Raw genomic sequence first — 23,819 nt, forward strand, 5'->3', positions numbered from 1 at the left:
GTTGTTAAGTATGCAGGCACAGGTACAATGATGTCTGTTAAACATTTAGACCACACTGGTATCACAGAAACAGAAACTTCCTCATCGGTAGTTAGAGAACACACTGTTATTCAGATACCACTCAGCGGTAAATACCAATTTTAATGTTTCCCAGTATAGAGTAGAAATACCAGAACAGTATCCTCATATCCATGTCAATATAAATGAATTCAATGAATAAAACTGCGTTAATTGCTGCCAGGTCTGTAAGATCGCTTGCGTGTATATGAATATGAACCTATGTTATTTACAATGCAAATGTGAAACAAGCACATGAGATTTGGTACTCCATTTTCTGAACCAGTTGTTAGGTACTTGAGATGGCATTATAAAACATGCATATAACTATAGTTCTTAAATTATTTCAGAACACTGACCAATAGTTTATTGCTCACATTTAAAAACTTAAGACTTTGTAATCAAAAGCTCTTTTTCTGTGTTGATACAGTATGTCACAACAACCTCAAATAATACATTTTCCCCCCACCAAAATGCACAGTCTGATGGTGACTAAAGTCTCATAAATAAAGTTTGCAACCTAGTGAAATTAAATTATAAAAATATAACTTTTAAATAAATCTGGTATTAATTTCTAATAAATTTTTAGTGTTGCTTCTATAAAAAATTTGACCCAAATTATCCACATTTTAAAAGGAAAAACATTAATGCGTCTAATATGAATTAAAAAATTACTGGCTAAAGTCACCGATATTACTGGGTGGGAAGCAGTACCCATGTTCTGCAGGTAAGGCCTTCTATTCTTGTAAAATTAAGATGTACAATTTTCTACCTACTGTTAAGGGAACGCATATTATTTCCGTCTCCGAAACTCACATACAAGGTATTTTCGATATATAAATATATACATAAACATGCCATATAAAACATTATTACAAATGGAGTAAATACAGAAGTTGAATTTTAGATATAATCTATTTCATATATTACAATGCAGATAACATCAGGAAATTACACATTTTCAAATGATTGCCTTCATCAGTGAGATTTGACAAAATTAACAAGTAGAATCAATTTGCTTTGAATTGTGAAGCTGTATTGCAACTGTACGACCATAGCTTGTTATCTTACCACGTGTTTAGTGACTCCATTTTAACTGAATGATAAACACTTATTAGAAAAAAATAAATATACCAAAAATGAAATGCAAACTAATCCCTGCTCCCCAAATTCATATCCATAACAATTCAAAGAGGATCTGGAAAATATTTTAGTCATTTTTTTTTTTAGCAAAATGCATCATGAACTACAGAAAACTAGGTATGGTGGATACCAACTTGCTATCCACAGTAGCATATTTCTATTCCTCTTGGTCCCAAATACCAATGTTCTTTGTTCAACTATTTAAGCTTTTTTTGTAATAGAAAATAAAGAGTGAAGAATTAGGCCTCAAATAAGTATACAGGATCTGTGAAAATTTAAGGTCTTAATTCTGTATGCCCTCTCTTCCAGATATTGCAGATGATGTTCATAAAAAAAAGAAAAAAAAAGAAAAAAAAAAAAGAAAAAAAAAAGAAGAATTATTATAAAGTAAGGGTGTACAGAATTGAGGTTTCATTTCAGGTTTATTTTTTCAACTAAGTTAGGGTCACACACACACACACACACACACACACAAAACCCCCCTTTCACACTACCCAAACTTCCAAAGTAATGTATAACCAGCAAATTTTGGTTACATTTTTGTACCATACCAGATCTCAGAAAATATGACTGCTTCTGTATTTGTTTCCTTAAAACTGGACAATCCTTTTTTAAGTGATAGAAAATGGTATTAAAGTTTGTTTGTAAAGGTATAAAATAACTAAATGTACCATAAACAAATAAATAACTGCTTTTCTTTTCCAGAGCAGTACATATAACAATACATTCCCCTAAGTCATACAGTTATCATTTACAATAGACAACTTAATTTTACTAAGGATGAAAGAAATAATAGAATACAAGGCACAATCATTAAATGGAATTTTTCTTTAGGGTGTATATTGACTTATGTCAGCGTGATATACCATAAAAAGTGCAGAAAAACACAATGTGCAATGAGACCACTGTATAAAACATGATTGCATAAAAAGTGATTTGGCCTTTTAACCTTAATAATTGAAAATAACCAATCTTCCCCTTAAAATTAAACTATAAAGTATGACATTTTAAAATTTATTTTCAATTCTAGTGCTATCTAAAAAATCCTGAAAAAAATTTATACCTGGGTAATATTTTATATGTATGTGTTTATGTATATATTAATATATACACATACACTCTTCTTTGTAGGTAATTTTAGCCTCTTAAGCATGTCTAAAGTTGTAGAAACAACAATCTGGATCAGAAAGTAAACATCGTAATTCCATACCTGTCCTGTAATTTCCTTGAATCCTTTAACCAATTATACATTTTGTCTAAAACATCTCTGTCAAAGGACCCCACCAGTGCATTATTTTCTACCAAAAGTACCAAAAAGGATACATTTCAGAACAATGTTAACAATTTACTATTTAAAACAATACACAGCTTTTATCACTGCAAATGGTATGCTGTACTGACACTCAAAAAGAAAAAAAGGCTTTCCACTGCACTGATTCTCAGTCTTTGGCACAATAAACAGAGATTTAGTGATTGATACAAGAATCAAGGTCTGAAAAATTAGACATTAGTCAAACTTTTTCCAATGTGGATATATATATATATATTTGTGATTACATTTTTGCTATGTTTGGCAGAACTTAGATAAACCAACAGCCGGTGCTAGGCTTCTTTTGCAGTTGAACGTTCCATCACTACTGAAATTAAGCATTTTCAGATTAGCAAAGTTTGGTATTTTTGTATTTAATAGAAATGTAAGTGAATTTACTGCCACTTTTTGCCAAAATCTGCCTTCCTAGGCAACTTGACTTTACAATCAAAGTGTACCTTGCTTGGTCAAAAATAGACTTCTGTTTTCAGTTTGTGGCATTAAAAGTTCTATCACCTTTTTTTAATTGTGTAGAGATACTACGCACTACTCGAGCAGAGTAGTTCTCAACTCCGTACATCAGTCAGAAATTGCTTCAATTATTCTCAATTGTGAACAAAATGACTGTTGAAATGCATAACCTATTTGGAGGGCAATAAATAGCAAAAGTTTAAAATATATATTTCTTTCAAAGAATGTTCTTTCAGTTTATTTTTTGCTAAATTTTTCTCCCCAAATCAGAACATATTCTTCTAACCCATAATAGCAGCAGGGAAGCAGAAGTCTGTTCTGCTGTTCCTTAACTGTACCTGCTTCATAGCATTCTGAAGTAAAACCCTTGGTAAAAATTACCAACCAATTAAATTAGCTTTTGCTTTTTCAGTCAACTTTCGGACTCTGCCTCGGCTAGATGTTCCAAAAGTTAAGGAGGTGTCTTCAAACAATAGCTGCCTTTGCTCTTCCTCAGAGTCATCTTCATTGTAAAAGGCTGTCCTCCTACCCTGGTTTCTAGTTCTCATGTGAGGTTCAGAATCTTTAAGCTCTTCAGACCCCTCCTCCATAGGCTCATCTATCTTTTTCCTCCTGCTTCTTGTTTGCATTTTAACATTCGCAGGAACTAAGAGGTCCGAGCCTGGCTGATGGGTCTTCATCTTCCTTTTTGGCTTTCTACCCCCACGGCCTTTTTTTTGTAACAAGTCTTCCTTCATATTATTTTCAGAAAGAGAATTGCATGCAGTAGAAGCAGAGGCTTCTTCTGGTATATCCCTTGCAGTCTGGATTGTATTCTGCTCTGCAACCTTTTGCTGTTCAACAATTTGTAGCTTTTTTGGTTTTCTGCCTCTTTTCTTGTGCACCACTTCACAGCTACTGTTATTAGTCTCCACCTTCGGTTTCCGTCCAGGACCTCTTTTAACTGGAGGTTTCGAAGGCTGTCCTCCGTGTCCATTTACCTGAATGCTTCCTGATGCCAAAGCATTATTCTTGCAATCTGCTGCAAAGAAATGAGAGTACTTATCACATAACAGATTTACATTTACATTCATTTTCACACTGCCTTAATAAAACTCTTACTAAAATATCTGAATGGATTCACAGTGATTGCCAATCTGTCAAAATCTAAGAAACCCAAAGTAGAGCTCAAAGAGCTTCATGCCAGTATGCAATAAGGACTAACTTCTAGTTGGGTTTAGCTCAAGGTAGCTTGAAGAAAAAAGGAAAAAAAAAAAAAAGAAAAAAACAGAACAGAATAAAAAAGGAACAGCTCAAGTGGTTTTTCTTGGCTGATGCAACACCAGTGGACAAAAACTCCTATTTGGTATCTGCAACAGCAAAAAGTTGCTCAAGAAGCATTGCTGCAAGGATCGGGAATGCTTCACAGCAGGTCATCTCTGGAGAAATGAAAAGTTTCTTTCATCCTGAGGTAGCATCCTTTATAGCCAGTTCATTAGACCAGGGTTATTTCAACAATAAGCGAGGAAAAGGGTAGAAACGTGGGAGACTAACAAAACAAAAAACAAAACAAAACAAACAAAACCAAAAAAAACCCCCCACTATGTAATTTGCACAAATTTCTCACATTAACAGACACACAGCAGAAGGTATTTGCATGGAGACTTTTATGGGCTATGAGTTTTTCTTAGGTCCTGAGTGGTACTCAATTTCCTCAGTGGAGCATGTCACCAGACCTCTTGTGGAGATGTTCTGATACCACAGCCCTTGCCTAAAACATGACCAGGAACAGACTCGTAGCCAGCATGATAGTTCATCCAGTCCTTTGATGGAACATCCATGCACAGCTCCTGCTGTGTTCAAATGTGCCCCATCATGCACTAAAACCACAGGCCTCCACTGTCATGTGAGTGGATGTGCCGGAGAGAAAGGATCACATCAACAACAGTTACCTCTGACATGACCAAACATCCAGTCGTATAATGGGTGCATATTTAGCCATGCAGTGTGGTAACAGCTGAGGCCTTTGTAAGAAAGCTGGCAAGGAATGGACAGATGATTTAACTTCTCAGACCACAAGCTGCTTTTTCAGAAGCATGGAACAGTAAGAAAGAACAGATAATCCTCAGGGAGAGGACGACTACAAGGAATAACGAGATTAATTAGGTGGGTCCCAATTTGCAGACTACTGTTTCTCCGTGTTCAGAGAAAAGATGCTTAGTGGATCTAGCTGCTTCACAGCAGCTTTGGAACAGTTCAAAGCTCCTTCATAAACAGGAAAGCCTTTATGACTAGGAGGTTTTATTTCAGTCTCAACAGAAGCTTTGAGTTAAGGTATCCAGACATCAAAAGACCAAACAGGTTCAGTCAGAAAGATTACATGAAACTAGGTCCGATCAATCCATACAAAGGTACTAAACAGAAGTGGTAAACACTGCATAGTTCTATTTTGCTGTGGCAAAAAACGAAAGAACAAAGTTGCAGCTGGGATGCTCTGATCTTTATGCTCGTGGTTGTGGAGAGTGTCATCACACTCAGCATTACTGACCCAAATATAACCCACATGAGTTTTATTAGGTAAAACCCCCAGGGTTTAAAGTGTGACGCTGCAGAAGTCTGCTTTAGAATCTGAGAACTCAGAACATGAGCCTTGTAATAATTTAAATGAAGGTACAGATATGTTAACGTATCAAAATTGGCTAGACAACACAGTTATCACAGCATGGAAATGGTGTTAAGAGTAGTCAAAACCGTGCTAACTTATCAAGAAGGAAACTGTGACTGAGTTGTTCCATTAACTTCCCTATTCTGCTCAATCATAATGCAGACTAATTTCCCCATGCCCAAATTATCACAACTAGAATACAACACTACAGCCACTACATCAATAACTAGGGAGGGGGAGTTCCAAAGAAACTCCATACCTTGTTGATTAACAGTGGAAGATTTTACTTTGCGCTTGATTTGCTTCTCTTTCTCAGGATTTTCTCTTGTGGAGTTATTCCTAGTGTTATGACTGTAATCAGATTGACTAGGGATTGGTACAATATTCTGGTTCTTGGAATGTTTGGTTGAATTCTCCAGTACTAGAAGGACAAAAAGAAAAAAAAAAATCATTCAAGTTAAGTAGTTTATACCACATTCAATCTTACCTGGCTAAAAAGGAAGTCGTGTTCTACTACAAACAAACAAACAATTTCAATCAGTGATCTAGAAATGAGAAAGCTTCCTGGATTAAAAAAAAAAACTTAGCCTAACTTGTTCAGTTTTCCTCTGAAGAACCTCAAAGGCCCAGCAGCTTGAAAACAGAACCAGTCTTAACTGAGACAAATACATTAGATTTCCAAAAAGCAAGTTTTATGTTTAAAAACATTCACAGCTTTAAAAAAAAAAAAAATCCAAAAAACCCAACTTGCCTGACTTTCCTGACCCTGTAGCAGTATTAGGCTTTGTAATTAAAGGCTTTATTGTTAAAGGCTTTGCTCCTGAAGAAGTAGATGGTTGCTCTGTAACAGCCACATCTGTTATCCCCCTATTGCTTCTAGTCCGCACAAGGGAGGAGGTTTCAGCTGCTTTTCCATTCATCTGAGGTGGAGCGTGTCTCAGTGCTGTTGACCGTGCAGGTGCAGAAGACGAAGAGGTGGCAGAAGTTTCTGCCTTCAGCTGAGGTTTTATTAACCTTCTCTTCCTTTCAGGGCTGCAAAAGGAGTAACAATTTGTATCCTGGATGACCATTTTTTTATTTTACAGGAATAAATAAAATTAAATGCTACTGTCTGAGATCATGGGAGTAAAACAAACGTCTCTGTATGAAGTATGTTAAAAATATGACATTTACTGTGGAAATTCATGTAGTTGTGAGCCTCCGAAAAGTGAATCTTTACAATAAATGCTATAGTTATATGACAAAGCATGATACAATCACTATCCTAACGATGCTCTTTTACTGTACATGTTTAGCAGTTATTTGAATTCTAAGCACTTACACTAGGATAGCTCTAAGTAAAGTTTAAAACTCTTCCACATCATAGGAACTTGCATGTCAAAGCTATCATTCTGCAATATAGGGAATAGTAAAGGAATTATTAAGGAAAAAAAAACCCAACACACTAAGTTCTACTGTTTAGGTATGTCAACCTTGAGCAGCATTTCATGAATACTGTAAAGGAATTAATGTACCTGGATGCAACACTACTGGAAACTGAACTGCTTCTACTTCTTTTTTTCCTTCGTTTCTTTATTGTATTTCTTTTATGAAAGCGTAGGGCAGATTTATAATCTGATAAAATAGAACTTATGTGTTCTTCAAAGAAAGCAGAAAGGCGCAAACTCATGCTGTAGATCTAAAAAAGAAAAGCCAGTAAACAAGCAAGTTTTATACTTTTCCAAAGCATCATTTTACTTATTTATCATTGAACAATGGATAGAAAAGTAAACTGATTAATATGGAAATGTTTGAAGGAAATTTACAGTGTGTCTCAACAAATTTACACTAACGCATGTGTAGGTTTGCTGTAACTATTTTCACAGTTTTGAAAAGCGTATTACAACTGAAGATCATACACAAAAGGAAAAATTAGAAAAGCCACCTTTTCAACTGCCTTTCCAGAATGTATCCCTTTCTAGCTTCAGCGGAAACCACAAAGAGAGATCCTTAATGGAATTTTACTGTATCATACCTAGGGTCAAGAAACTTAGTTTTCTTCTGTATTAAGTTGCATCCTTATAGCCTATATTTGAACATCAGTCTATTCCTCTTAAGGATGAATTGATAATACCAGTGAGTTGGTTGCAACAGGTACAATAAATGTATTAGAATTATGCAGGTGCACATTTTTCTACACCCCCCCCCCCCTTGGATGATTTACAGAGAGACCCAAGCAAACTCAGTTTAGAGCACAACTAATTATTAGCACAGTTGCTATTAATTCTGGAAACAGAAAGCACAGAAGTGAGCTGTCTAGATACTTTAAGAGGGGACACCTTCTTAGAATATGAAACACAGACAATATTAAACAGTTGCCTACCTAATGACACACTAGACAAACTATCTGAGTGCCAGACTAAACAGTAAGTGTGACAGATTCTGCATGCATTACTGGAGAGGACATCCAAAGAAATTTCGTTAAGCAAATATAAAAAAAACTATATAAAAATTTATGTCTAATGTGCCAAGGAAAAAAAAAGCTGACAGGTTTAGGTTTACTCTTCAAGTAAGTGTCAGGGATGTAAGATGCTAAAAATATCACTGAATGACAAATCAGAGTAAAAACATCACCAGTCAACAACTATGTGTTGCATGAATTGAAACTACACAGGTTCTGGAATATTAAAATTCTTGACATCAGAATCTTCCACTTCTAAGTAAAATAAAAAAGAGTTACAAGTTTACTACTATACCAGTCTGTTTGGAAGAAACATGAAAAAATATGAGTGTCAGAAGAATCTGTGAAACCACACGGAGCTAAGATAATGCCAAGCATTCTCCTATCTTGGTTTGAGGAGACTGAGAAGAGAAAAACCACAAAAGAATCCAGACCTGCCCAAAAAGCCCTGCCCTCTGATGCAACCAAAAGACAAGAGACTGATTCTTAGGCAGCCCGAACAGTGAGTGGGATTGTCTACTACTGACTGAAGAGAGATCAATCACTGATCAGTCCTTCTTGCTAGTCACCTACTAAGGAATTTGTCCCTGCATTTTAAGACAATGAAGTCCTGATGATTAATTTGCTATTTAGAACAGCCAAACATAAAAGCTATTAATAATTCTAGTCTAACACCTAATGCATATTAGTAGAAGAAAAGATACACAGGAGCCTTGAAGTATACATTTATAACTTTCACTGCTAACAGATACTGCACTTACAAGTCAATTTGAGAGAAAATATTACTAACTCTGCCACTGACAGGGCATTTCAGTATGAGCTCAGTAAGAATGGCTTCGTAGGCTCATGCTTTATGTAAACAGTTCTCTTTCCCAAAAATCCCAAGTGCTTCATTACAATCTCAGTTCATACTGGTGAACAGCATAGAATGTCATTATCATCTACTCTTTATACCTGGATATTTCAGTTTGGGGCAACCTCCAAAGTGGAGGAGTTTGGGGCTCTGTGTGTGTTTTGAAAATCTAGTTTCTTCCCCAAAATATCAGTTAAATTCCACTATTGTACCCACAATCATGTTTCTACAGATCTTTCCTTCAGTGTGGCTCTCCCTTTAGATCCACTTTCAAATATTTACTTTTGAAACACACTTGCAGAACATGAGAACTTTAGGCATTTAGACAGCATACATTCCTTTCCTTTAAAATACAAAGCTATACTACTTTCTCAGAAATATTAATATTTGAAGATCAGAAATAATTAAACTTGTTTTTAAAGTAATCAATTACACTGTCTCTCTGGTTTTCTGTCCTGTATTTTTCAGACACAAGTATTCTTTCAAACAAACAAAAAGAAAATAAAAAGTCTTACCCTTGATCTTTTACTTGGTGTATAGGCCTTGGAATTGCTGAAAATAAGTCTCACATCTTTACATAACTCCATTGGTGACTCATAGTTGCCAGCTTCCAGTGTTTCTCTAACAGTAGCAAAATCCATAGGAGTGTCAATAATATCTCTATAATCCTAAAGTTAAGAAATAGCACAGCAATGTGTTACAATTTTTTTCCCCAAGTCTTAATGTATCATTTTAATTAGGATGCATTTGATAAATCTGTTTAAACCAAATGTCCTCTTTATATAGGTATGGAAGACTGCTAAAGACAGTTTACTCTTTCTACTCATACACTACGTAACTCCTCACAGACATACTCGACAGGATCGAGGTTTGAAGTTAACCGATACAAGATTTAATTCATTTTGTAAACAGATTTACTGACATACAGAGCTCAAAATTTTGTGTCCTAAGGGTTATATTACTGATATGCTGTCATGAAGATAATCGTGATATGTAAGTGTGACTATAAGCTTTCTGGGTGGCTTAGCAGCTCAAACTTGGTACTATGCCTAATACTCTTTTTAGGTATTAGCTTTAAAATACGAAGTTTGAATATTTGAACCTGATCAGAGGCTTAGCACATCCCTGCTGAAACCTGAGCAGTTTCCCAAATGGAGACCTGACAATTTAGGAAAGTAATATTAAAATAATGAAAACTCCACAGGCTTAAATAGGACCCTGTTCAAGCCAATGACAGAACTTTTTTCCTAGGCTATGGAAGAAACAGAGGAATACTCCTACGACAAAAAGCTTAAGCACCAATATGAACCAAAAAGTTAACTCAATCCATCAGAGCAAATAGAACCTGTGTGAATGCCTCTGAACATTACAGAGTTTTGTGACACCACAGAGCAGAAGGTTTCATGCCCAAGCCTAGTAAGGTGCTCTGCATCAGCTCATTTGAGGATCTCAAACACAAAGGGCCACTTGTAGTTGGCCACAGCATAAAGTTTAGGTTACTTCAAAAATCATGGTGCCCAATGGCTGTAGAAGTGTCAAGACAGACCTACTAGCGACTTCCGAAAGAGCAGCATTTCTATGCTCTAATTGGGATGATTAATTTCCCCCAAGTTAATCATCTTAGAGTGATATTTTAAAGAAAAATTTAAGATATGCTAGACGGAAAGCATGCAAAGCCTTTGCTTTGTTACTTAAACTAGCCTAAAAGGCTAAAAGAGAGCCAAGGCAACAAGACTTTTGTGTTAAAATATTCTGTAGTTACAAATGGCTGCTCACGGCTATCTGAACTCCAGTGCAATCACCCAGGCAAAAAAGTGACATTTGGGAAAGTCATTGTTACTACAGTTAATGGTTCACTACAGTTCTTCAGTGGGTACTTTTTCTGCATCAAGCTCAGATGACTCTGATATGAAAATTACTTTTAGTTTTTATACTTCTGAAATGAAAACAAAAAATGATCCACGACAACATTTGTCACATGCAACAACCAAGCATATGTACTTCATTTATGACCATTTTTCACTCAGAAAAGACGCATATTAATTGCAAAAGCTGTCATTTACTTAACATTGTGCAACTAAAGTATTTAAGAGAGCAGAGAACTACAATTTCTTTTGAAATTACTTTAAAAAGACAATAAACATTATTATCAGGTGACAACCAAGCACTGAAAAAATTTCTGTCAATAGAGCTGCCTGAAGTTTCAATTAAAAGAGTTGGAAAAATGGTCACGGGAAAAAAAAAAACCACCACACAAAAACACAACAAAAAACCACAACCCACAACCACAACAAACCCCACCACCTAACAACTGGATTATAACCAGCCTTCCTGTTCTAAAATACTCACTGGATATTCAAGGAGATCCACTGGTTGTCGAAACGGTTCAGAGTCTTCACACTGAAAAATGAGATTCAGCAGCTCCTGGCATTGCTTCTTCCATGATTGAATGTCATATGACTGAGCTCTATTACGTAGCCGCCGCTTTGGCTGATGATCCTGAAATGACAATATTGTCTGCTATCTATTAAATAAACTAGCTGTTTTTACAAAATCTAATGGAAAAGGTACCCTGCAGGATATAAATTCCAATTAATGAATTCATAACATGCAGCAGCACAGACAAAAATGCTTTTACACTGAACAGCTCAGTAGAACAACACATCACTTTAAGTTCAAAACTTTCCAAAAGCTGACATTACATGATAATAAAAACATTTTCAGTTTTACATTCCTTTGTTTACAAAGGCATTTCTAATTATTTATGGCACTAAAATAATAATAATAATAATAATAATAATAATAATAATAATAATAATAATAATAATAATAATAATAATTTACCTTTCTTTTTCTAGTGGAAGTTCCTGGCACATTTGTATCTTTCTCTTCTTCCTTTGAGCAAGATAATGAGTCGCATAAAAAGGTTAAAAAAATATAAGCATATATGAGTAGGTGAGTTCTTTTATACTTCACTTATAATTTGAGTCTTTGCAGTTCTATCCCTGTCCCTCTGGAAAGCATTTCATGTGACTGTCAGTTTTGAGAACACCTCAGAAGTCTAAGCAGCATCTAAATTCTCCAGTAAACCATTAAAGCTCTCTGCACTAAAGGAGGAGAAGAGGCTGGATTTTTACCCAGTTTCCCATCTGACAAAAAGAAACATTTCACTGACAGAAAAATATACCCCACTCCCTTCAGTGACTGAAAACAGTACTTTCGTTTCCAGTAGGACAGAGACAGTGGTCCTGTTTCTCCAGTCTATCAACACCAATGTCCAAGACACAATCACTTACCTCATCAGAGTCAGACAACACTTTCTTCTTCATTGCATTATATAATGGAATTATGTCATAGCAACTCTGGTCTCTGTGTAAAAAGAAACGTACACTAACATTTATTTTCCATCTTCACCTATGGAATCAATTGTATTTTGCCTAGGATAAGGAAAATGTTTATGAAACCACTCCCAAATAGAGCGATAAAGTGTTTAGTGCTATATGAATACTAAGAGGACTGTGGTAATGAGAAAAGCTAATCTTCTGCTCAAAAAGCTGTAAAATATTATCTGCACTCTGTAAAATACAGACCACTTAACAGTGTCAGTGTTTTAAAATTAAAAATCATATCCTATACCTTGAATTTATTAGCATTAGAAAAATCTAATACTATACCACATAAAGGGCTTTGGGGCCCATCTAGCTTTGTAAGAAACACTACAGTGTATTTAGTGTACAAAAGTGCAATTTAATACATTAGCACCCACAATGTAAGTCATTTCAAATGTAATGTTTATTTGTATCAGGACTAACACTGTTATTGTATAAACCTGCATAATTAAATCAGCAAAACAAACACCGATTTTCAATTCTTGTATAACATAGCAAACTCCTACACAAAAGCAAGCCCAAAGGTGTTCTGCTATGTAGCAATACATAGCACCAGAAAAAAGGAGTAAACGCTCAGAAACTCTACACTGGAATCATGACCCATAATACAGGCTAATGTGATTATCACTAGAACAGCTGGGGGAGAGGTAAAAAAAAAAATCCAAGCAACCCCCCCCCCCCCCCCCCCCCCTTTCTGCTTTTTAAAAGACTTGGGTAACTTAGAGACTAAGCCTTAGATTCCCAGAAGCGTCTAGATATTTCATTCTCGTTAGAACCACGAGGTTTGCCTTCCATGGTCTAGGCCTTCTGCCCTACAGTTAGAACCCTAAAAAAAAAAGTCTGGGTTTTATATGCATTGCTAGTTCACTTGAGTATATTAATAGACACAAGCTATAGGCCATTATTAAATAAGAATATTCATGTGTTGCACTAATTTAGCTAAGCCAATTAAAAACACATACTTTGAAAAACCCTGAGCTGCTTAATTAATCAGAAAAAACCCACGTAGGACAAAGATGTTAAAGAACAAAATTAGTAATAGAGAAGCCCTTTAGATACATCTCTGTTCCTAAAGGTGCATTTCACTAAAACTTTTAACACCTGAAGCTGTTAAGTATTTTTCACTCTCCAGCCAATATCAGAAATCACAGGCACTGAAGATATAAAAGATTTATGTATGGAGTCGAAGTCCTAGATTTCCAAATACATAATGCAATTCTAATGTTTTTAAGAACACATAAAATAAAAGAGAACAAGATTAAATTTCACACTGAGAAACTAAATCACTAAAAATGTCGTGATTTTTGTTAAACTAATGAAGTATCTTGCCCGTTCTACAAGGTGGGAACAGCAGCATTCACTGTGTACAAGCACATCAAGGCAGTGGACACACTCAGTAAGCTCTTCTTACAAACTCTAGGTCTGCAGATGTGTCAACTGACTGTGAGAAATCTGAAACATTTCTCTGAGTTTTTCTATAGACAATAATGAAAAAGAACATTTGAAAGACAACTACTATTTCTGTCGACTACAAAGCCTCCAATTTTTATTTTGCATATCAAACACCATTTTCAATCACATTATAAATTGTAAAGACTTTAGAATTAAATGCCCACAGTTATGTTAACGTAGGCAGTATTCAAACTCAAAATTAAAACTCCTAACTTATCTATATCGATCACTCCAAGAAGATACTCAGACCCATTTTTATCATTTAGCAGAAAGTATCTTGAAATAAAATGCCATGCCAATCAACGTATTATAAAACTTCACCTTGTTTTGCAAACGTAGGTATTCTTTGTCAAGACAAGCTTTATTCTTTTCTGCCCCAACAGCAGACAACAGGCTTATTCAAGCTGCAGAACTATCTCACTTTAAAATTCAGATCTGAAAAGGCTAAATACCTTGGTAAGAGACAGGAATAACAACAGACCTACTAAGCAACTCACTTTATGAAGTGTAGCAGAAGATCTGTGACAAATTTGGCAGATTTGACAATAGGACTTCCAGGTTCATTAAATGTGCGAGTATTATGTTCTATGTACCGGACTTCCCACATTAATGAAGAAAGGCGCCTGTATATGAAAGGAGGGAAGAGGGGAGGGAGGGGGGAAGACAGACTTCATTTCTAGAAATGTATATGAAACAGGAGAAAAAGCCTTACATCCTTCTTCCAATGTATTATCCCATTCATCATTTTTTTTTACATTAAATCAGAAAAGATGCACACTTCGATATGTTGCCCTATGTGACCAGCAGAAGGCAGCTTCCTCAGGCTTCCTGCTCTCATGTTATGTCCTGTGGTAATTTATAAAAACGGCTTTAAGAATATACAGCTGATGCTCCTCAGGAAAATTCATCTGTAATGCTTCAGCTTTTATTATTCCTTTATGACATACATAACCCACCCTATATCACCTCTTAAGTCACAGCTGAGGATTAAAAAAATAGTAATAAAAAATTATTAAAAGTATACATTTTTTTTCTGACAGACAACGATCAGAATTCCTCACATAGCTCTGATTTAATGACCTAACTATAGAATAGCCACAGTATGAAAAATGATGCAAAAAGCAAAAATAACTGGGGGGGGGAAATCCAAATCTAAAAAAAGATGCAATAAAAAAGAAAATACATACTATTTCAAATAAAAACTCTGACAGCACAGAAGTTACAAATCTATACAATCTTCTGTTTTCATACTAGCAAAACACGATGAAAAGAAATGCTGCCCAAGTGTTTTGCAGAGTGAAGTGGGGGATCATTTAACATGTTTAGTGTAGCATAAGAGTTTAGATGCAATTTAATCATGTTTATAGGTCTAGCATTTAGTTCTATACAATGCCAGTAGTGACTGTGAAAGATCATAGGTCTTCTGTTTTGTTTTGCATTTTTAAAACACATACAGGCATGCTAAGACTCCTGGTTCAGAAGAGAAAAAAATATGTTTTAAGGTAAGCCTCATGAAAAGCTACCAAAATCACAAATGATCTGAACAATCTCTCCTGCAGAAGGTAAAGAAAAAAATTTCACTGGAAAGCACAACACAAGGTGGTTGATTATTACCTAACCAGGCTTTGGCAATACTACAAACTAATAAAACCAGATTTACTGAAGAAGGTATGCTGATTACCAAAAATAACTGCTTACTCTTTTGACAAGAGAAACAAAAACCAGCAAAAAGTCCTCGCCACCTCTGACTGCAATGCAGTACATTATAGAAGTGAAAGCTGGATTACATTATCTCACACAATAAACATGGAACAATAAATGTGCATTATTGCATTATAATGTATAAAAAACAGGGGCTTTTTTTTTAAATTAAAAAGTTATTTTAATTTAGGATTCATTCTTCAGTTAGTATGCATAAAATCCTACAAGTCAACTTTGAAATTTGGCCCAAAACAAAATAGTATCCATGTTTATTCAAAACAAGTATTAGAGGGACACTGATTTTCAAACTAGAAATATCCCAAGAACTAAAGGAAACAGAAGTAATTTAAAGGAGCATACTCCTACATAGATAATATTTACTGCAAAAAAAAATACAGCAATTGCAATCATAGTTTAGGAAAATGTCAAAACAGCGTCAAAAAGTTAAAACTTATTTTTGTTGCTGTCCGACAATTTAGAATTTCAAGGCAAATAATTTAAGCAGCTACTTTCTGTGTAGCTTCTTAAGTGATAAGGCATGATTTTTTTTTTTTTAAAGCGCATTAGGACAAAAACACTTGACATATTTCTAAGGCTTCTCTTATTAAAAAACAGATTTTTCTTTTTTTTTTTTTAAGTTATTAAGTGGAAACTTAATCCTTTTGACTAAAAGTCATTTTACTGACCTAGTCTCTGGTCCTGCAATTTGAATCTCATATGAACAAGTCCTTTGCATAAGCAGGAATGTGAATGCCATGTAATTCTAAAATACATTTTAGAGAAGAGTTGGTTCAATCATTTTAAAGTTTTATAAAATGAAACTTAGATCAAGGATAGAAGATGGGAGAAACGGAAAGCGCACACCTGTACCCATCTCCTAGCTGGGTATTACAAGACAAAGAGCTACCATAAATATGGTTGGCAGTATTTCACAGCAGGAACTGAAACTTGGATCTTACCTGTAAAATCTGCTTTCCAGTCTTTGTTTAATGGTACTGAGGTCTGTGGGATATGCCACAACAGTGCAATACATTGGGTAAGCTTGAAGATCCACAGGTGCCACAAATGCAGAAGCAATATCTAGACAGAATGAAAGGAGAAAAGGAAAAAAAAACCCCAAAAAACCAAAGTTATATACTACAGAAGTCCCTTAGTAGTTTCAAGATTCAACCCTCCACAACATATGCTGCTACTTCATGTTTGAAATGCATAGCACTTTCCCAAAAACAACAACAATAACCACTCTAGATATTCTGAACGATTTGTGATATTCTACATATAAAAGTGCTTGCTGAGGTGTATGCTGTGAGTACGATCACGGCAGTGACTACCTATTCTGTTGTGCATGAAGCACCACACTCCTCAGAGACATGGCAAGCACATGCAAGAGACACATTTGAAAAGTAGATTTAAATGTATAAATTATACATATATGAAGACATGCAATTCAGTATTGTTATTTACAACACAGGCGCATTTAATTTGGTTTTATATTGCCACTCTCCCAACTTCAAACAAAGCAACGCATTAAATTCTTACCGTAAAAGTTATAGTACTATTTCAATCTCATTAAGATATGGGGAAAATCCACACTCAAAATAGAAACACAATCTCCTGTCCCTAACAGCAAAGAAGCCTTCTAAAACCAATCCACCATAATGCTAGAAGACTGCTGAACAATTTACGTCTGTGCACCTACACAAACTTGGTTTTTTCCTCCTGTGCTTAGAAGCATCATGAGTGCTTAGACACATCATTCTAACATTTTATACCTCAAGGGAAAATACTGTAATACAAAAACATAAAACAATCTTTAAAGTCTCTCTCAAAGTCTTTAAAAACAGAAAATATGTTGTTGCTAAACAGACTGCTCATCTTCTAAAAGCTGTTTACTTACTCTTACGAATGTTCTCGCAACTGCTACTTTGTACCGATATGCACCACATATGCTATAGTTAAATCCCACACTAAGCAGTATGCCATACAATGTAATGCAAAATGTAAAGCCATTACTCTTGGACGACACAGTGAGAACAATTAAATTTCACTTCCTCTCAAGTTTTTAAAATTTAATTCTGTAATATGGATTACTACACTGTATGGATGTTTCCTTTCTTTTGAAAGCAAAGGGAAGCTTCTTATGCAGTATGTCACCAAAGAAGCCATAATGTGGGACATTCAGGTATCAGAAGTAGTGAGAGTTATGTGTCTTGCCCTGCTTCAAGTACTTCAAAAATCAGTTAAAAAAAAAATTATCTGTGACAACTTATATATTTAACTTATGACCATTGTTACCCCAAAACCTAAGATTGCTGACTTAACAGTTTGCTCATCACAAAACATACAAAAGACGTATGTTTCAGCCTGTATTTCACTGATGAATCTCCATCTCAGACACCAATCTTTGATCATGTAAATGTTGCAGTGATGTGTTAAACTTTTTAACAATTATTTTTTCAGAAGCTGCCTGTAAAGAGTAATTGCCCTACAACCAAATAGCAAGCAGCTTTTTGTAAGTTAATAAATTACTTTTTCTTCAACATTTTGCACAACTAAGACAACGTGGGAGGGAAAACAGGAATTAGAAATGGCTAATACAGGGGAAATCTGCACATAGGTATCCATTCTCTAAGTAAGTATATAAGATTTTTTTTTCCCCTGTCTGCCTGTAATATAGTTAATATTCGGTTCATCATAAAGTTTGCAATTTTAACCCCAACAAAAGATTCTGGTAGCTAAAGTAAAAAAGTCAAGTACTTGTTTTTAGCATGTAAAACCCAAAGCCCTAGCATGTATCAAACTATCTACTGAAAAGCAATAGTTACCTTTGAAAAGAGGAGAAAATTTAGGTTTTATACGTACTCACTATATGAAAAATTTTAAAATGTGCAATGAGAAAGTTTTGTTCCAGTTAATCAAGAGGTAAAAGGTGTATTTTATCACATTCATTTTTGTAATTTCAGAAGTACACATGAGCATAGTCTGAAAAGTACAACACAAAAACGTTTCCCATATTATTCAGGATTTACCCAGAGTCATGAGTTGGTTTATCCCTGCAATAATTCTGTCGCACTCCTCATCTCGCATCCTGGAACCCCATTCTCCATCCAGAGGTTTGTAGAGCAGCGTTGTACGTTCATCATCTGTTAAAGGAACACTAGTTCCCAGTTCTTCTGGAAATACAGCTAGAATGTAACATGAAAACTAAGTAAAACATAAATCTTTGTATCTTGTGTAATACATATACCTGTAATTCAAAGATATGTAACATCATTTTACTAACCAAAACAAATGCATAGTTCTTGATCTGCTCAAAGACATTTTGGATGCATCCAGTATCCTTTCTGTGTATTGTTGTATGTTAAATTTAAATCCTTACAATGCAGTTTGGTGTACAAGTCCTCCATGAAACAAGACTTATCCTCTTCTGAATGGCTAATTGTAGAATTTATTTTAAAACCAACCTTTATCACAGTTAAAGTTTGTGTTTTGGTTTGTTTTTTTTTAAAAACCAAAATTCTTGGGAAAGAAATGATTTTGGTAATGAATGGTCGATGATTTTCAGATGGAGTTTAAGATAATGACTTTGATGTTGATGCTAAAACATTCTCCAGGTTCCACCTTGTCCCAATTTTGTGAAGTCAAATGCTAAAACCAGAGCTCCTGAGTAAGCAAATTAAAAGTGCCATCACCCTAGCATTCTTGAGGACCTACCAACTTTGACAATTCATAATGTAAAGCAGATTTTCAGAGTGTGATGCCAGTGCTCCTCTTTATCAATTTTTTTTTTTTTAAAGGAAGGTGTAACAAGTCAGTATTTGTGGATACAGCAAAAAAATCACGTTCAGGTTTGGTTACAATATTATAAAATGTTTCCTAGAAAACACAAGGAAAAAATGCTGATTCTACTTTGTTTTTTAACCAGACTTTTATGAAATCTTCAAAAAAAAAAAGTGAGGAAAGAAGAAATACTACATTCTTGTCTGTGAACAGTGCCCATGCTATGCTGTCCACTCTGCAGCACGTCTTTCTGCCACACGCGCTGGGCCAGACAGGGTGCAAATCCTACTATTACCAAACTATGTCACAGGTGCATGTTGCATCTTCAATGCACTGAATGTCTGCAGGCATGCTGACAGGTCTCAGAGCAGCCGGTTTCCTCAAAGCTGACATAGGGCACAGGTTTATCTTCAATCCTCCCTAACTGTACAAAAAGTTAACTTTAACTGTACATCATCTGTTATAAGTTTTTGTAACATTTCTGTCTATTTCCAACATACACTTAGTTTGTCTAAGTGTGGCTGTATGTTTTCTTTTTTTGCAGTTCATTTATCTTGATCCACTTTATTTTAATAATTATTTAAGAATGTTCTTCAAATGCAACTGGTTTGTGGGCCTTCCGCCCACTCCCCAAGAGAAACAGGATTATTTAGGTAAAACCATATAATATTTTTTTCTTCTTTAAATACACTCTTAAAGCAAATTATATTATTAATGTACCATACCATTACTTGGTATCAGCTCCATGTCCCAAGGGCTCATCTTCTCAGTATCACCATTGTCCCAGCTTAAAAATAACCACATTTAAATTAACTACTAATATTGCTTCAACAATGTAATTACTTAATGTTTGTAACATAACTTATTTGTATACCACAGAGTATTATAATAAACTGGTACAGTGAGATTCAGGACTGAATTTAATGAAAGCAAGTTGCTCAGTCAGTACTTCAAATGAAATAACTAATTAAAATACAAGATTGAAGATAAATTTGCTAACCAGACATTGTAGCACTGAAATAAGCTATCAGGATAATCAGGCTGAAGAGGTTCCTGGCTTTCAATTGTTCCAAACCACCAAGCATCATCTATCACTGACCTGAAACGATCACCTAGGAAAGAACACAAAATAATTTCATCAATACAAGGCACCCCACTCCTCCCAAGAAAAGCAGTTTTTAGATACCTTTGGCTTGATCTCAAATACAGAAATCCTTTTGAACACTTGTAGCATGAACAGGGAAACATGAGTTATACTAAGTTTTAAAAAAAATATTATTAAATTCTTTCTGAAGGCTGCTTTTAAACCAAAATGAAAGTTAACACGGCATTAAAAAAACCCAATTAATGATTTGCAAATCTATCTACATATTCTGTATATATTAATTTATTTCTTTATTTAATATAAAAGGTAAGATTTCAGTGCTATAACTGTAAGACTCAAGTCTACTTGCATTAAACACTACATGCTATCCTAAAATAACTGAGCACTGTGACACTTTTGTACGGGGAATATTTTACATGCTGCTGAGCTCTTCCTCCTTAGTTTTTGAGATGCTTTTTCAGCTACCCAAATGTAACTCAGAGGTTCATTCCCTTTACTGTGCAGGCAATCTGACTGATAAAAGAATAAAATTTATGAAAGCTTCTTCAAAAGGTTAGCAAAGTAATTTACTACGACTCAAAATGGTTTCACTACTGCAAAGCATTCGCCTAGCTGAGAAAAAAGGTCAGAAGCATTATTAAAAAAAAAAAATTACACGTGAGAATACATGTAATTACACGCCATCATAAATTCTAACATTTTCTATAACACACGCCACAGAATTTAGAAACAATTTTTAGTGAAGTATTCAGTTCACTCAATACAACAACAAATGTAATTTAAGTCTGAAGATTCCAAGAACTGCACATTTTTGTTTTCATGGGATTTGAATATACGCACACTTTCTCAACTGCTGCAATGTTTGTTCTATTTCAATACATCCACTCTGCCCAAATGCTTGCTGCAGTTGTCTGAATTAATAGGAAGTAAATATATTCTCAAAAACGTTCCGCTTTCTTTACGGCACTTTTTTTTTTTATTTAATGAATTGCAAGTAATTCTAGGACAATTACAAAGCTTCCACTAATAGTTCTACTTGTGCTGAATGTAATAGAACCAAGTATACCAGAAATATCTGAAATGCAAGATCAAAAATCTAAATAAGGGCTGATGCGTTATTTTAAAGGAATAAATTATTCTGAAGAGCTCTTAAAGTACAGTCTCCCAATATGGCATTCCTAGTGATCAGTTTTACAAAGAAATGTGTGTAGGTACAACTGTGAGTGCTTTCATGGGGCTGAACATCAGGCAGATCAAAACCACTTAAAGGAGTGTATACGGGCAGCTGCTTCCGATTTCTCAAGAGCCACAGCATTCCAATGGACAGAGTGCTAAAGTGGAAAACAACATGACTGAAAAAGCCCACAGAACAATCTCTTGAATCACTATTTTTCCAGTGTCCTCTGTGTCACCTCATCTATGCAGACAGCAGACCAAAAATTCTGATTAGAAGAAGGATTTAGCATAATTTTCCAGAACTGTGTATCACCAGATTACATTACCTTGATGAAAATACAAAATGCATGTTGAACTTCAAGTGGCTGCTATGTAAGAGACAGGTATGCACACCTGTCTGAGACATACAGCTAAAGCTGCAGGAATCCTACTGGAATAGCTTTTAGCCCAAGTATTAATCTTGTAATTAAACTATAATAAGACATAGATGTGCAATAAATAGAATCTGAGTAGAAATAAGAACCTGTCACTTCTCAAACTTTGTAAGTTTGTTATTTCTGAAAGGATTCATACATTAATATACATTTAATATTACAAAACATAAATATCATAGATAAGCAAATAATCTTGCCTAAAACAAACAAAACCCACCACAAAAAAAACCCAACCCACCACAAAAAAAACCCAACCCACCACAAAAAAAACCCAACCCACCACAAAAAAAACCCAACCCACCACAAAAAAAACCCAACCCCACCAAAACACCAAAGATTGTTATTGGTTAAAAGATCAATGTTTTAATGACTTAAAGTGGAGTCAGAAAATTTCATATCCAGTGACTCTCCAAATAGTAGTTATAAAAATATTGATTTGTAGGCTAAGTGCCAGACATCATAGAGGAATAAGGAAAGATAGTAACAGTAGTCCTGAGAAGACAAACCAGCAACTGCGTGACATGAAAAAAATATCAGTTTGTTGATGAAGAGCTATGGTGAAAGTTCAGAAGATGTGAGCATATCAGGTAAATCTTGGGGACTTCAGATTCACATGGTTAGATACTCAGGAACAGTTTCATGTACAGTTCTAAGGCATTTCTCCTTATCCTGGTAGAAAATATGAACTACTTTCAAGGAACATTTTTATATTGTGTTCCACACTGCAACAAAACAGTGCACGATTTGTTCCAAGTACAGAAGCGTACACTAGTAAAATAGCCAAAGTGTCAACGTAGAAAGCAGGGTAACACTCTGCAAGGCTCCTGGAAGAGCTGTAACAGTTTTAACAGCAGTGTCTTTGCTATCTCCGCTTTAGCATTTCATATGGTCTCAAAGAAGGAGACTATTTTTACCACTATTTTTACCACCCAAAAGCAGAACTGAAGAATGAAGTCTAACACACACTTGTCAGAGTTACAAGCTGGTATTAGACACTACTGGCCTGAAACTCAACATTATTTACATTGAAGGCCTGATAAAAGGTTCTGGCACTTTCAATACTTTTTGTGTAGCTCTGATTCTTTCCACACTGCACGTTTCTAGAAAGAGTTGCCAGCCCAGGAAGGAGATGCTACCTGTGCTCAGTCTTGAGAGCAGCAAGGGTAACGTTTCAAAGTCCCTCCTCTACTCCTGGATTTCTATCATGACCGCTGACAGATGACTTCTGGCTACGCTGTTCACATACAAGGTATGGCAGTTCTACTGCCGTGATCTTGTGGGAAAACACTACGGCATGGCAGAGGAGGACGGTACCACAGATCCATAACCACCAGGAAAGAGCAAAGCTTGGTGACAGATTAGTAGTTGTTGACCAGTCTTGTCTCTTAACGTATCTTTTAACTGAAATGATCTTTAAAAGAAGAAATTGAGGTTTACATTTCCTATTGAGTCATAAGCCTAGGGTGTTTACCAAATTCCCTACAGAATTGAAGACTAGCTGTCTTTTTGGACAACATAAAGTATGAGATGATATGGAACTTACTAATAAGGCACCATGTAATTTATACACGTATTGCTAAGGCACACATCCTAAGCAAGGATATCATGATGTACATCAAAGGACAGGAGATCAATTCATCTTTCCTGGCAGAAAAGTCAGGTAAGAAACAATAAAAAAAAAAAGCGCTTTTAACATCCAGCTGTGTCACTTCTTCAGGTTACTTAGCTACAATGAACTTAGGAGAGGACAGCATTTTGAAAACAGCAAATACAGACTAAGGAAGCAGCATATTTGCAGAAACCTGTGTTGTATCAGTTGTTTCTACACAGGCAATCAGATACACCATCATGTTCTTGCATTAAAA

General features: G+C 35.3%; 1 protein-coding gene across 4 annotated transcripts in view; it reads right to left on the bottom strand.

Moving 5' to 3' along the window:
* Window positions 1-1,549: 1,549 nt before the first annotated feature.
* Window positions 1,550-23,819, bottom strand: part of PHIP (PHIP subunit of CUL4-Ring ligase complex) — a 117,241-nt gene continuing 94,971 nt past the window's right edge. For 2 of the 4 annotated variants that reach the window (XM_075498237.1, XM_075498240.1), the window contains 13 exons: window positions 20,240-20,351; window positions 19,965-20,026; window positions 18,489-18,644; window positions 16,419-16,539; window positions 14,256-14,381; window positions 12,214-12,286; window positions 11,762-11,812; window positions 11,267-11,434; window positions 9,433-9,585; window positions 7,139-7,302; window positions 6,376-6,656; window positions 5,884-6,045; window positions 1,550-4,001 (listed from right to left, as the gene is read on the bottom strand). In XM_075498237.1, coding sequence (XP_075354352.1) covers window positions 3,358-4,001; window positions 5,884-6,045; window positions 6,376-6,656; window positions 7,139-7,302; window positions 9,433-9,585; window positions 11,267-11,434; window positions 11,762-11,812; window positions 12,214-12,286; window positions 14,256-14,381; window positions 16,419-16,539; window positions 18,489-18,644; window positions 19,965-20,026; window positions 20,240-20,351 — 2,273 coding nt within the window. In that variant the 3' untranslated portion in view covers window positions 1,550-3,357. The remainder of the gene's footprint in view (window positions 4,002-5,883; window positions 6,046-6,375; window positions 6,657-7,138; window positions 7,303-9,432; window positions 9,586-11,266; window positions 11,435-11,761; window positions 11,813-12,213; window positions 12,287-14,255; window positions 14,382-16,418; window positions 16,540-18,488; window positions 18,645-19,964; window positions 20,027-20,239; window positions 20,352-23,819) is intronic. The other 2 variants (XM_075498239.1, XM_075498238.1) reach the window with 2 other exon arrangements.

Source organism: Mycteria americana, chromosome 3, assembly GCF_035582795.1.
Source record: "Mycteria americana isolate JAX WOST 10 ecotype Jacksonville Zoo and Gardens chromosome 3, USCA_MyAme_1.0, whole genome shotgun sequence".
Lineage (NCBI taxonomy): Eukaryota > Metazoa > Chordata > Aves > Ciconiiformes > Ciconiidae > Mycteria > Mycteria americana.